The sequence below is a fragment of the Sparus aurata genome, chromosome 6 (assembly GCF_900880675.1).
Source record: "Sparus aurata chromosome 6, fSpaAur1.1, whole genome shotgun sequence".
NCBI lineage: Eukaryota > Metazoa > Chordata > Actinopteri > Spariformes > Sparidae > Sparus > Sparus aurata.
The window spans coordinates 33,979,088-33,993,883 of record NC_044192.1 but is presented as its reverse complement, the minus strand read 5'-3'; the positions used below and the strand labels follow the sequence as shown (position 1 = coordinate 33,993,883).

The 14,796-nt window shown below is 42.4% G+C and overlaps 1 protein-coding gene across 1 annotated transcript; it reads left to right on the top strand.

The window, feature by feature from the left end:
• The first annotated feature begins 491 nt into the window (after positions 1-491).
• On the top strand, positions 492-14,279 carry p3h1 (prolyl 3-hydroxylase 1). The gene is made up of 15 exons (XM_030421601.1): positions 492-1,166; positions 2,374-2,526; positions 4,443-4,632; positions 4,737-4,868; positions 6,472-6,611; positions 7,748-7,837; positions 7,934-7,986; positions 8,452-8,579; positions 8,779-8,906; positions 9,269-9,364; positions 9,565-9,715; positions 10,898-11,015; positions 11,101-11,176; positions 11,302-11,442; positions 13,001-14,279. Exons 1-15 carry the CDS (start codon positions 705-707, stop codon positions 13,769-13,771), a joined length of 2,829 nt encoding a protein of 942 aa, XP_030277461.1. The 5' UTR covers positions 492-704; the 3' UTR covers positions 13,772-14,279.
• Positions 14,280-14,796: the final 517 nt, after the last annotated feature.

The window sequence follows — 14,796 nt, the reverse complement described above, 5'->3', positions numbered from 1 at the left end:
CCTTCTACCCGATAATTGATCTTTATTATAAATAACTGGAAATTATTATGAAAGGTATGTCAAAAGGCTAAATTAAAAATACACGAGACTCTGACAAACCAATAGCATACAAAGTTATAGAGCTGATTCATATTAATTTTTTTGTATGTATATCGGATTATGTGTGATTTTTTTTTTTCTGTTTATGAGCAACTCATTGTCCGTGAATTCTGTCATCCATGACCTTCCATACATTTCAACTAACTTTCCTTTATTGGGAACTCCATCTGGAAGCGTTGGTCCTGGATGAACTGATGATAATGATGATCCTGCCTGGATTTAAGGTGATTTCATGAGATTCATCAGAAAGTTCTGTAACTCATACAAATTACTTTACGACGATATATGTCAACGCTGTATCCTATTGCATTTTTCCCTGCACATTATACACTCATATGAGTAGCATTCTATTATGACATTACTAGTTTGTAATGGTGTCTCCATGTGTATGCCGGGATACGGGGGAGCACTGGTGGGTGTAACCGGGGGCTCTGCTCTTCAAACCCCACCTCCAGGAGAGCGACTGTCGGTGAAAGAGGTCTGAGCTTGCCTCGCCAGCCTGTCCGGTCCGGTCCCTGCTTCAGACGCCTGCCTGCCTGCCTGCCTGTCTGCCTGCCTGCCTGTCTGTCTGCCTGCCCCGCTGCACAGCCTGACACTTTAGCATCATGGAGCTCCGTTATGCGCTTCCACTGCTCCTCTTTATCGCTCCGCTGTGCTCCTCGGACACCAGCCCGGGCAGTCTCTTCGTTTTGGAGCCCGTTGATTTCCTCTTCGACACGGCGGTGGAAGCCTACTACAAGGGGGACTGGCTGACGGTCATCCTGAACATGGAAAAGGCGCTCAGGAACAAAGCTACCGTCCGAAAGGTGAAGGCTCAGTGCCGGCTGAGCTGCGCCAACCAGACCGCTTTCGGAGACCAACTGGCAGGCTTAGGAGTTGCCATACCGGGGGCCGGGTCCGTGGAGGACCTGGGCTTCTTCCAGAAAATCCTGACACGGGCAGACTGTGTGAACTCCTGCGAAAGTGAAAAACTGGGCTCACCAACTATGCACCAAGTCACTGCAGAAGTGCAGCTCGAGTTCACCAAGAGGACCCCGTACAATTACCTACAAGTGGCATATTTTAAGGTAGGGCTATCAGTATGGAGGCTGCTAACAGCGATATGTTTATTTTCCAGTTTGACTCCATAACATGTAGGCCCACAACAGAGCGAGAAACCGAACACATTTTATTGTAATCTCATTCATGCCTGCAATGAGGGCTGGTGTGGAGCTGGATACTGTAAATGCCCCAACCCCCCAAGACCAGGACAGCCATGCCACGTCTTAAGGTGGAGTCAGAGGAGCCTGACGCTAGTAGCACGTCGGCTGCTGAGACCCAGCAGCAGTTTAAAGGCCTAAAGTGCTGCTTTAATGCTCTCATAAACTCTTACAGCGCCGAGACAGAGAGGCAAATAATGCTTCATAGGCTCATTGTAGTACTGTAATATTGTTCTTTGTCAAAGGAGCATTTTTTCATATTCAAAATTTTCCTGGGTTATCAGGCTGTGTGTGCACTCTTAAATACTACTCTCACACAGAACGTGAACGCAGCAACATGATGAAAAAAATAAAAATCTGATGCAGAATTTTAATCTGTCACCAAAATCTGTGAGGTGGAAGAGCTGATCTCAACTCCAGCCACTGCGTGTTCTGTAATAAGCTCCTGTCATGAGTCGTTCCAACTTACATACATGAAGGATTCAGCAAATGACAACAACACAACATAATGCACGTCATGGCAGAGTTGTTGGTCAGTTAGCCGACTTTGTAACCCAGCCATGCTGGTTGCTCAGATTTGAAAAGCTTTTACAATAACATGGTCAGATGGATCAGTTCCACTGGACCACAGCTCCAAGCCATCAGATAGACAGGCTACAACTGATACAAATGGGGGAAAGATCGAGACCACCAGACCGTTTGCTTTCCCGGCTCAACAATGGTGGGACATGTTCGTATAGACACCAGGACAGCATTGTCACAGATTGAAATATCACCTGTTCAGACTGCACCTTGACCCATGAAAAGAAATACAATGAAATGAAAATGTCTCATATCTTTTCAACTTATTTGATGAAATTGATGTACTGCAGTGATTTCTTGCAATTTTGGGTTGAATCCACATGGTTACATCCTAATACTATAAGTTTCTTACTTTAGAAAAAAACATCTAATCTAGAAACAGAAGAAGTTAATAGTACTGTCAGTTACGGTCTGTGGTTTTTTTTCCCAGGTAATTCAATAATTAACACATCTTCAATCAAAGACCGTGACTTTAACCCCCGATGTCTTTCAGATCAATAAGCTAGACAAGGCAGTGGCAGCTGCCCACACATTCTTCCTGGCCAACCCGGATCACATGGAGATGAAACAGAACCTGGAGTACTACAAGATGATGGCAGGAGTACAGCAAGAGGACTTTAAAGATTTGGAGGCCAGGACACACATGGTGAGAGCAAACACCTTCTCTGATGGAGGACAGTCTTTGAGTTGTCCTTCTCAAATGTGTTGTCGTAATGTCTGCCTGTGGTTGACGTAACTGGCCAAATTTTACATTTCTAAATAGCTTTACTAATCTTTTCTTCTGCTTATTGGTGGTTATAAACTGCCGGTAAAGTCAATATTATGTCAGACAGAAGGAATTGAACTCAAAGTGTGTTCCAAGGGGCAATATGTAAGATATCGCCTGATTTTTACCCTAACATTAACATTTTCAACAGTATAACAGGGTTCGTACGGGTGCTTGAAATCCTTGAAAGTGCTTGAATTTCAATGTTGTGTTTTCAAGGTCTGAAAGGTACTTGGATTTTAGTTTAAGTGCTTGAAAGTGCTTGACATTATAACTCTGTCTTCCACAAAATTGGGATCAGACTGGATAATTAATTTCTGAAGTTTTTGCTATTATGAAACATAATTTTAGATGTTTACAGCATAATACAATGTACATAATTGTGATAAGAAAAACTCATGAGTATGTATATTCCTGTAGATACGTATTTTACCCCAGCAAAAAAGTGCTGGAAAATCTTGAAAATTACCCTTAAAAGTGCTTGAAAAGTGCTTGAATTTGACCTTGAAAAATGTGTACGAACCCTGTATAAAGACTGTGTTGATATTAAGTCATAGATGTCTATGTACTATGTTGCAGAGATTTTTAAATGAAGTTAGCATGCTAACCAGCTAGCCTAGGCCTGTCTTGTCTCCTAATACCACTGTACTTCAAAAAGGAGATAGTCTGATAGTCAAGCCGTCGTAGTTTCAGCGTGGAGATGTATAAGACGCTAATTATAAGTTAGATGCATCTTGGTATCAGAGATTATTTTGACCTCCACGTTCCTGTAACCTTAACCTTATTTTAATATGCAGGTAACATAAATGGAACCATTGAAATATATTCTGCTGAAACTCTGACATATACTCCTGCCAGCACTTTTGGGTCACCGGGACTCATCAGACTGGTCATCTGGTGCAAGCTCTTGCTGGTTGTAATCTCTGTGACCGTCTCTACTGAATGATGACGCTACTACACATTCTGTGCAGAGACACACAGATTTAATGACCTGACACAGAGACAGCTCTGTCTAACATTGTGACCACAAATGCAAGCAGAAGTGCCAAAATAGACATTTGGCGCAGACAGACACAAAACAGGTTAAGGTTAAATCTGGTCAAAATGACAGGTATTTCACTACCATTACATCAGGGAAGGAAAAGAGCTGTTTGGAGGTTAAGTGCAGTGGCCACTGTGCTAATAGACTAAGCATGTAACTGCAGTCGTCTGCCTGCCGAGAAGGCTTTCTGTCACGTGCAGTGTATGTTTTGAGGTAAAACTGACATTGCATGCTCACTGACTGTTACTTAAAAAAAACCTTTACAGAACCCTCAGGAAACATTCTCTAAAGGTTCTCCATACGCCTTTACCTTCAGAGAACCTCAAGGGAATGTTCCCTAAAGGTTATCTGATGGTTGCACAAAATAACTTTTGGAAAACCCTCAGGGAACGTTTCGCTAAAGGTTCTCTGAAAGTTACACAGATTACCATCAGAGAACTTATGATGGAGAAGAACCTTTAGGGAACCTTTTTGAAACATTCCTTGAGGGTAATCTGCTCCACTGCTAACTGAGCTGCTTGCTAATGGCAGCTAGTTGCTACAGCAAAGAGTATAATGAGCAGTAGTTAGTGGTTATGCTGCCCCTTATAATTTTTTGAGCTACCTTTGCCACTTCATAATGACACCTTTGCTGAAAGAATGTGTCTGGGTAACAGGACACTTCCATATGTTACAGCACTAGTAATGCAATGCAGTTGTGACCATAAACCTGCCTCAGTGGACACCCTGTTGACACCCTGTTACTTTCCCTCAGGCCGAGTTCCTGCTGGGGAAGAGTTACTACAGCGACGACTCCTTCGGACTGGCGGCTGACCACTTCGAGGTGGCTGTAGACGAGTTCTTCACTGCCGACAAGGAATGCAAAGCACTTTGTGAGGGAGCCTACAACTATGACGGATACAACTACATGGAGTACAGTGCTGACCTGTTCCAGACCATTACAGGTGAGACGCTACACCCTTGGCTTTTCTGTGCAGAAAGGATTCATGTTAAAAGCTGAGTGTTTGCTGAGCATTTTCCTTTGTGTAAACGTGTCTGTGTGTGTCAGACCACTACATGCAGGTACTGAACTGTAAGCAGCACTGCGCAGTAGAGCTGGCCATAACTTCAGGCAGAGACGAGCCCTTTGACGATTTCCTCCCCTCACATTTCAACTACCTGCAGTTCTCCTACTACAACAGTGAGTCTTGTCTTTTTCAGCCTGTACCGAGGAGTGTGCGTGTACTTTGTCCAGTTTCCTTCACTGTAATGGAAGCAGAATTCAACCCTAAGCCTACAGAGATTTACAGCATCACTGATTATGTAGATGGTCAGATATATTGGCTGAATATGATGCGGCAGGTCCTGGCCTTTTATTAAAAACGACATGTGATGAAGGTTCCTCTCTGTAGAGTTTCCACCACGTTGAGATAAAATGATGCCGTTTCATTATTATACTGACTGATAATGAGTGACAGCCTTCATCAGTGTCACAACCTCGGAGTACAGATGCCTCTTAAATCGCAAACGCAATGATGATCTCTGTTAAAGCTGCAACATAGTCAAAGTAGATTTTAAAACATTCAGAAATAACAGTTTTGTATTTCAGTAGGTCGGCTGCAGTAAACAGACTGACAGAACTTTTCTTCTTCAAATAGCAAAATTTCCTAACTTTCACAAAGTAGTTTTAAACGTTTCCGAGTAAGCTCTGATGTAGAGAACACTCATCTCACGTGACTGATCAGCCGCCCCAAGAGAAAGAGAAGACGCTGTTAGATTTTCTATGAGATTCCTATTCCCAGAGAAATGTCCAAGTAGACGGCTAACTGGCAACTGGTTTTGTTTTTGCTTTTTCTTCTACTTCTTCTTCTTCTTCTTCTTTGATTTTCAAGAACAGTATGCAATCAACTGGCTTTGTTCCCAGTTCGCGACATCTGTGTCTTCTGTTCTGTTTGTTGCAGCCATGCGTAACATGGCCTTTAACCGCCAACCTCTGGCGAAACTACCCTTTGCAAAGCTAAATTGACGTCCTCCAACCCAGATGATGAGAAAGGCGCGTATTGTGACATTTAAAAATGTTGCCACCCATTTGCTTGATGACTAGTTGGAAACACAGCTGACACATTCATATATTAACTACAGGAGCCAGACTTCCAGATGTAGAGCTATGGAAAAGATAATCTTAGAATTATTTGAATTGGTGAGTTGACAGGCAGCACCAGATAAAACGTTTCAATAAAGGCATTTGTTAGTGCTGAAGCTTAACAAGTCTGAATTATCTCACAGAGCCAGCAGCTACACTTAACTATTAATGTAAATGTAGCCAAGAACAGGGGCGGCTGTCTGTGGCTCAGGGGTGAAGCCGTCATCTTGTTATCAGAAGGTCGCTGGTTTTGATTCCCCTGGTCTGCATGTCCAAGTGTCCTTGGGCAAGATACTGAACCCCAAACTGCTCCGGATGTGCTGGTCGGTTCCTTACGTGGCAGCCTCCGCCATCAGTGTATCAGTGTATGCATGAATTACTGTAAGTCACTTCGGACAAAAGCATCTGCTAAATGCCCTAAATGTAAGAACAGGCTGGGATAACCCTGATGACATCATCGGGGTTATTTTCTCCGAAGTCCATCCCAAACCACAGACGACATAAATCAGCTGATGTCACAGTTGTTTCTGGACAGATTACTCCCCATGATGTTGACTTATCTTCATATGTAAAACCACCTTTAAGTACATATATCAAACAACATTCTTCTCTGGACACCTCATTCCAGTCGTTCACTCTTCTTCTTCTGCTCCGTCTCCAGGTGAGAAGTACGAGCAGGCCATCGAGTGTGCTAAGACTTTCCTGCTCTTCCATCCTGATGATGAAGTGATGAACCAGAACCTGGCCTATTATTCTGCTGTGCTGGGCGAAGACAAGGCGCAAACCATTTCAGCCAGACAGGTATAGTCAGGCTAACTCGTGCTCTGTTTAAGAGAGGCACCTTTTTCAGCGCAGTTATTTTTAGCTGTGTGTTTTCTTAATCCATAACTATCAGCAGTAAATCAGGCCGCACAACATGTGGTGAGAGAAAAATAGCCTCCATTAGCACTTAAATGTACTCAAGGGCACAAAAGGAACATAAAAAAAGCACTGACGGTAATCTAAAGCACATAAAGGTTTGCTGCTTTTTAAAGAAGCAATAAGTAAGATTTTTACTGCCTCAGGCTCCAAATGTCCATTATGCAGTATTTATAGTGGGTTAATAGGGTTGTTGATCAATACTAATGACTAAGTGATCATTTCCCTGGCTGCTGAGATTTTTGGCTCTCACAACTAAACTCCCTTCCAGCCCATGATTCGTTTTGGAATAAAAGCACCCCCAAATACCCTCAAACTATGTCAATGCTGTCTCCTGCATTTATATACATTTAGAGTCATTAGCTATTGTGTTTCATATAATATTGAAAACTTAAACTGACCTGGAATGTGAAGTCAGTTGCTTTGTTATTAGTCAATGATAGCTGAAGGTCCTGCTGCATGCTAGCTCACCGTGTCTTTGGTGATTAATAATAACAAATGCTTTGTGCTTTATGACAAGCCACAATGTCTGCTGTCTAAAAGCCCTGATCTGGGCCACCCGGGTTAAGGGTATACTATGCAGGATTTTATCTTAAAAAACAAGTAGAATATCAAACTGTTTAGACAAAAGTAATCCCTCTCAATCATCACTTATGACCCGTGTGTGGCAGTATCAGTAGAGATCCTGTATTTTTTTTTTTTTATTTCTTAGTGTTTTGTTCTTTTCGGGACATTCCTACCCAGATACCTAATATAGATACAGAAAACTGTACCAGACACATCCAGCCTACATACGGAATCATGGCACTTGTGCAGATGTCGGCCAAGAGCGAACCTTATAAACCAGAACTGGCCCAGCTCTGACCCAGATCCAGCCCACCAGAATAGAATGAAGATTTGGGCCACTTAAACATTTTATTGAGGCTGATATTGTGTAGACGTTTCTCATGGAGACGTTCTACATATTGTGTTTTTTTTTATCAGATGCAATAACGCTTTATGTGTTTTGTGACCTGCAGGTGGTGAAGCAATACATGCAGCAGTCCATACTAGAAAAAGAGCTGCTCTACTTTGGATATGAAGCCTTCGGAATCACCTTTGTCGATCCAGTGAGTGAATAAGTGATTTTTTCATGCTTATTTTGCTTATTTGATGCAGCGGTTTCGTGCATTTGACTTGTGCCTTTTCTATTATTTTGTCTTCAGGACCAGTGGACTCCTGAAGATGTCATGCCCAAGAAACTGAGAGACAAGCAGAAGTAAGAAACCGGCTCATATACATTCGTGCATGACAATGTACAAATGCATTGTTAAAATGACGCTAAGGTCTCTGTCATCAGGGTTCGTACGGGTGCTTGAAATCCTTGAAAGTGCTTGAATTTCAATGTTGTGTTTTCAAGGCCTGAAAAGTGCTTGGATTTTAGTTTAAGTGCTTGAAAGTGCTTGACATTATAACTCTGTCTTTCACAAAATTGGGATCAGACTGGATAATTAATTTCTGAAGTTTTTGCTATTATGAAACATAATTTTAGATGTTTACAGCATAATACAATGTACATAATTGTGATAAGAAAAAATCACGAGTATATATATTCCTGTAGATACGTATTTTACCCCAGCAAAAAGGTGCTGGAAAATCTTGAAAATGACCCTTAAAAGTGCTTGAAAATTGCTTGAATTTGACCTTGAAAAATGTGTACGAACCCTGTCATTCTACCTGTCAGAGCTGACAAAGAGACTGCAGCGAGGATCACAGAGGAAATAGGAAACCTGATGAAGGAGATTGAGACTCTGGTTGAGGAGAAGAAGAAGGATTCGTCTGAAATGTCAAAGATCATAACACCACAGGAAGGTAAATATTTGACCAGGATTACTAGTGACCTAGATGTTAATGAGATGATGGTGCATTGGTTCCACATAGTCTCACCATTAAGTCTTTAATATCATATGAGAGCAAGACTACAGTAAAAACTACACTTAAGGAAGTCAAAGTTTAAGTTTTTGATAGTCAAACTTTTTCTCTCCCTGATCCTGTTATATTTGCCCTCTAGGTGTCACTGTTTTGCCTGATGACATCAAGGTGACCATGATGTCCAAGCAGCTGAACGGCTCTCAGCGGGTGTTGTTGGATGGGGTGATCACTGACGACGAGTGCAGGGAGCTGCAGCGCCTCTCCAATGTGAGTTATCTAAAGAGGGGGGTCGTTCATAAATAACTGAGTTAACTTAATTTACATGAAAAACGAGTTGTTTGGACTTGCTTTGGTAGTGCAACAGGACAGGCGGGATTATAGATAGCCACACATTACCATTAACCCAGCATATAAATGGATGTAAAAATACACAGAATACTATAATAAATAAACACAGTGAAGGCAGAAATATGAAGTTCCGTGAACGCATGGCACAACACTATGGTCCTAGTTGAAGTTGAACTTTTTCATGTTGCCTGATGCCTGTTTGTGTCTCATATGTTTGTTTTTGTTGTGCGAGTCAGCCCATCACTTCAGAGAGTTTATCTGCTGTTGTGCATATTTTCCAGGCAGCTGCTCAGAAAGGTGATGGATACAGGGGGCAACCTTCCCCCCACTCTGCTAGTGAGATGTTCCAGGGGGTCACTATCCTGAAGGCTGTGAAGGTCTGTAGTCCTGCTCCCTGAAGCATTAAGCATGGCTTAAAGTATAAACCTAACAGTGATGTTGTCCGTCAAAACAGCCACCCAGATATATTTTCTATATAGTAACATTAGTGAGGTAGACCTTTCTATGAAAACAGTCTCTGACCTATATTGGTCACATCTGTGTGGCTGCTGTTAAATGATGTTTGCCTCTTCTACAGCTCGGACAGGAGGGAAAGGTTCCTCTGAAGAGTGCTCATCTGTTCTTCGACCTCAGCGAGAAAGTGAGGAAGATGTTGGAGTCTTACTTCAGTCTGGACACTACACTCTACTTCTCCTACTCCCACCTGGTCTGTCGCTCTGCCATCGATGGTAAGTCAGCCAGGCACGGTGTGCTGGTTTTGTGTCTTTGGAAAATACGGGTTTATTCATAAAATTATCTATTACATCTGTTAGATTCCATCAACAAAAGAAGGTCAGTTTTAAGATTCAGGAAGTACTTTTCAAGGACCCAACATGCACACGAGAATTCCTAAATGTCCTCCTCATATGCCCTACCATTCACCAGACAAATTAAACTGAATTAAGAGGAGCAAAAGTGATCCAAATAACATACCCCCTGTGAGCTACAGTGACTGTTGCTATGGAGGCTAGTAAAAAAAAAGGTCACAAGCCGCTGTAAATCACCTCTGTAATGTATATTGATCGGTATCAGTCTGGTGTCCAGCTAAGCTCACTGGGAAGCTGCTGAGCCCATGACCTGAGGCCACAAGTCCAGGCAGACTCCAGACAGCTCACTAAGATTAGCCGCACAGCTAACTGAGCTAAATTGCTAACCATAGCCAAAGAAGGCTAGCAAACAGTATTGTGAGCAGCAGCTGTCGGTTGCTGTGGTGATATGCTGCTCCTATAGTTTTAAGAGCTGCCCTAGAGGTCTGGCCATATCTTACACATTACACCTTTAAATTCTGATCCTTTTCATAGTAGAGCTTCATTATTGACATTTTGGCCACTAGGGGGATGCACAAAACACACCATTGACAACATTATTACCATGTATAGTTGCTGTCGTGAAGTTATTGACAATCCGTTTGCCTTCTCACACAGTGAGCAGATACCGAGCACTAGCCAAATACAATTAGCTTCTGACATTAGTATAATACATACATCGCACTATCACATGACATTATCATTTAGTACCACATGCTGACTGGTTAGGAGGATCCAGGGAAACAAAGATGCAAAATGCTATCTCTTCAGGCAGCAGGTTTGCTTCTAAAGGTGGTTGTCATTACTGATTTTATTGGAGCTTTTTTAGAGCCTGGAATAGCTGCTTTATTAACTGTCCAGCAGAGGGGGACTGAAGTGCTGGGTGATAACTCTCTGTGGGTTTGTGTCAAAACCCAGTAATTACTTACAGTAATTTGATCCATTGCTTAAACTGTCGAGGTGAGCGTTAAGGAATGGTTCTAAGAAATACTCACTGCAGGCGATCACAGTTGTGTGTCCATGGTCTAAGTGTTGTAACTTGTCTCCTCACTGTTGGTTATTCAGAGAAGCAGGACGACCGCAAGGACCTGAGTCACCCTGTTCATGTGGACAACTGTCTGCTAGTCTCTGAGATGAACGAGTGCATAAAGGAACCTCCTGCATACACACACAGAGACTACAGGTAAGCACACACACAGAAGTACACCACAGAATCTGTCCTTCCACCAGACAGCCGCCACCTTACATCCTAATGTCCCCCCCTGCAGTGCCATCCTTTATCTAAATGAAGACTTTGAAGGAGGAGATTTCATCTTCACTGAGTTGGATGCTAAAACAGTAACGGTATATTTCCAACTTTTCTTTACGTAATCTTTCATCAAAATGTGCATATAAATAAAAACTGTATAGAAGTGTAAAGCTTCAGTGCTATTAAATGGTGTATGTTCTATATCTTCACCCTTATCCAGGCTGAGGTGCGTCCTCAGTGCGGCCGCGTAGTCGCGTTTGGAGCAGGAAAGGAAAACCCCCACGGTGTCCGAGCCGTCACCAAGGGTCAGAGGTGTGCTGTGGCGCTGTGGTTCACCCTGGATCCTGCTCACGAGGAAAAGGTATAGACTACCTATATAGACTATAAGAGCCAGAAGAGCTCTTTAGCACAAGCTAAGTTGTAACTAACTAGTTTAGATTTATCAGTCTGTAAGAACAGTTTATTAAAGTGAAACTCACGCTCAAATAGAACCTAGGGTCTTTTTTGCGAGTGTACCGAGTCAAATTTTTGTTTAAAAGCATAATTACAACGAAAGTGCCACTTTCAAGATTGACGTATTTTTGTTTTCAGGTCCAAATTATTTTCAATAGAGTGCCTGGGGCAACTACTATGTTAGCATCAAAATCACTATTTTTAAAACACTAAGAAGGCTCGACACAACATGAAGCTTTGCTCGTAGTATCACCAGGGTCTCTACACATGAACAGGAGCATTGAGAACATTGTTTGGGTACACAGAGTTTACTAAAAAGAAAGTTTTTGAACTACTCACGTTAGCAGCTGCTTGTTCCGCTCACCGCCGTCCTGCCAGTCGAGAATCTCCGAATATGACGTGACAGGGAGGACAGTTGAGGTGGATGGCTCCTAAAGTTTAGTTCCATATAAATGCACGTTAGGTCGTGAGCAAAAAGCAATATTGACCTTGAAGTTACCCTAACCCTAACTTTCTTTTTAGTAAACTCTGTGTACACAAACAATGTTCTCAATGCTCGTGTTCATGTGTAGAGACCCTGGTGATGCCACGAGCAAAGTTTCATGTTGTGTCGAGCCTTCTTAGTGTTTTAAAAATAGTGATTTTGATGCTATCATAAAAGTGCCCCAAGCACTTCATTGAAAATGAGTTTGACCCGAAAACGAAAAATATGGTAAATCTTAAAAGTGCCTCTTTCATCGTAATTATGCTTTTACACAAAGGTTTGCCTCGGGTACATTCACAAAAAGACCCTAGGTTGCATTTTGGCGAGAGTTTTGCTTTAAGAGACAAATTATTTTGGCATCTCCCAGGCATTCTTTTGTTTCTTCCTGTTATTTTAGAAATTCTGTTATAATTACAAAAATTAAATTACAATTACAAAAAGCCCAGACATACTTACTATTTTCACACTGACAGCCTCTATTCATGAATAGAGTGAGAAAAATGAATCCTCTTTTTTTTTGCAGTAAACTTTAGCTATATAGAAAAATACTTTCTTAATGAAATCACTTGAGAGAGCGAAAATTAAAAAACTGTAAAACTAATATGTGAAAGTAATATAACAGTATTGACTTTGTTCCATTCTTTATATCATTCAGGAATAAACAACAATAATTTACTTAACATTGCTTGATATCATTGATCTGCCTTCCCTTCCCTTCAGCACAAAGAAAGTTACCATAACTAGCATTAGAGATCTTCATCACTTCAAAGACATATTAGAGTTGGTGAATTCAAACTGAACGCTCAGTAGATAATGATGTTGTGACCGGCAACAGAAATCTAAAGGACACCTGCGATTGTTAGTCGTGCATATATACTTTTCTGGAAACATCCAATGAAACAATCCAGTATTATTACAGTTTTTATATGCCTCTGATCTTGACATTTTCAATGACTTTGCAATCTGTTCCCCCTTCCTATAGGAGAGAATACAAGCTCAGGATATGCTGAAAATGTTTTCTACCCCTGTGAATGAAGAGTTCATCAAAAAGGAAGCGAGGGACACCTCGAAGCCCGAACTGACAACCGCAGAGCCTCCTGCGCAGGCTGACCCGGAAAGAGCAGGTGAAAGACCAGCAGACGTGCAGGCTGACAAACCAGCAGACGTGCAGGCTGACAAACCAGCAGACGTGCAGGCTGACAAACCAGCAGACGTGCAGGCTGACAAACCAGCAGACGTGCAGGCTGACAAACCAGCAGACGTGCAGGCTGACAAACCAGCGGACGTGCAGGCTGACAAACCAGCGGACGTGCAGGCTGACAAACCAGCGGACGTGCAGGCTGACAAACCAGCGGACGTGCAGGCTGACAAACCAGCGGGCGTGCAGGCTGACAAACCAGCAGACGTGCAGGCTGACAAACCAGCAGACGTGCAGGCTGACAAACCAGCTGACTCACCTAAGGACAAAGCCAAACCGGTCAGTAAAACAACAGGCACTAAAGCCAAAGCTGTTCCTAAACCAAAGGCCAAAGCTGGAGGTCAAGCAAAGACCAAGACGGTAGACAAAGTCAAACCTGCGGCTAAAAAAGATGGCAAACAGACGGTCAAAACACAAGCCAAGCACGTTGACAAAAAGGATGCAAAGCCAGCTGCAAAAAAGACAGTAAAAGTTGCTGCCAAGAAGGACTCCAAAAAAGCTAAAGCTGACGCCACGTCAGCCTCAGACTCTCAGAAAGACAAGGAGGAGCTGTGATCCAACAGCACCTGGGACTGTGTCTATGTGCTGTTTATTTTTCTACTTTTTTATACAAGGTCTTCTCTGTGGGTGGTTAAATAATAAAGGAGTGAAAGGTTGTACAATGCTATTTGCCTTTTAATGAATTGGCTATGGTGGATGATGGTGTAATGTTCTAAAGGTCAGCCATAACTGAAGAATACCAAGAGACTGCTGTTTCACAGTAAACATCACTGGGAAACATTACCTGAGTGCTTGTATGTCAGCTGACAATCTCCTTGTGCCTTAATCACTGTAACCACTTTTCGTTTGGCATCCAAAGGCTTTGTATCTGTTCAGCTGGTACATGTCTTCATCTCAGTTTTCAGCTGGAATTTTCTGTAGCTATTTTATGTGAAATGTCATGTTGTGGAGCCGAGCACCGATGGGTTACAGAGGGGAAGGGGATTTATTAATACAAGCAGACTTTTTCTGTTGAGAAAAATCAACTGTGTGAATCGATGAAATAAAAGTGACGTCTCTAAACTGTGGTGAGGTTTCCTTCACAAGAATATATCCCCATCTGGCGCAGTACTCCAAGCCGACACTGGATGTCAGGATGGAAACGCTGTTCGGTATTCCGCCGCTGCTCATGTAGCAAACCATAACACATTCACTTTTAGGAGAAATCCTCAGGTAGCGAACTTCAAGAGACTTCCAGATTCCGGCTTCCCTCCTGCTGTGATTTGATTTCAGCCTGAATAATTCAAAGCCCAAGCGCTCATTGTTCTACTGACTTCCTTGAAGCTCAGCACATTTCAGCACAGTCGCATTATAAATCTCTGAGTCTGCTCGGAAAAACTAACATGTCTAAATTTGTATGCGTGAGCTTTGGCTCTCCGTAAAAGAGACGTCTTACCCACCACTCTCTCAATCACCAGGTTTTCTTCACAGAGCCACAGCTAACAGACAGAACCCTATTAATGATGCCTCTGCAGTGGTGGAAGGTGACAAAGTTCATTTATTAGTTACTTGTGATTGAGTGTTTCCATTTCATGCTACTT

Excerpts from the sequence above, each read along its gene's own strand:
- p3h1 (XM_030421601.1), top strand. The coding sequence starts at position 705 with ATGGAGCTCCGTTATGCGCTTCCACTGCTCCTCTTTATCGCTCCGCTG. Across the intron at positions 8,907-9,268 it reads AGCTGCAGCGCCTCTCCAAT|GCAGCTGCTCAGAAAGGTGA; the intron begins GTGAGTTATCTA and ends CATATTTTCCAG. Across the intron at positions 11,016-11,100 it reads TACACACACAGAGACTACAG|TGCCATCCTTTATCTAAATG; the intron begins GTAAGCACACAC and ends CCCCCCCTGCAG.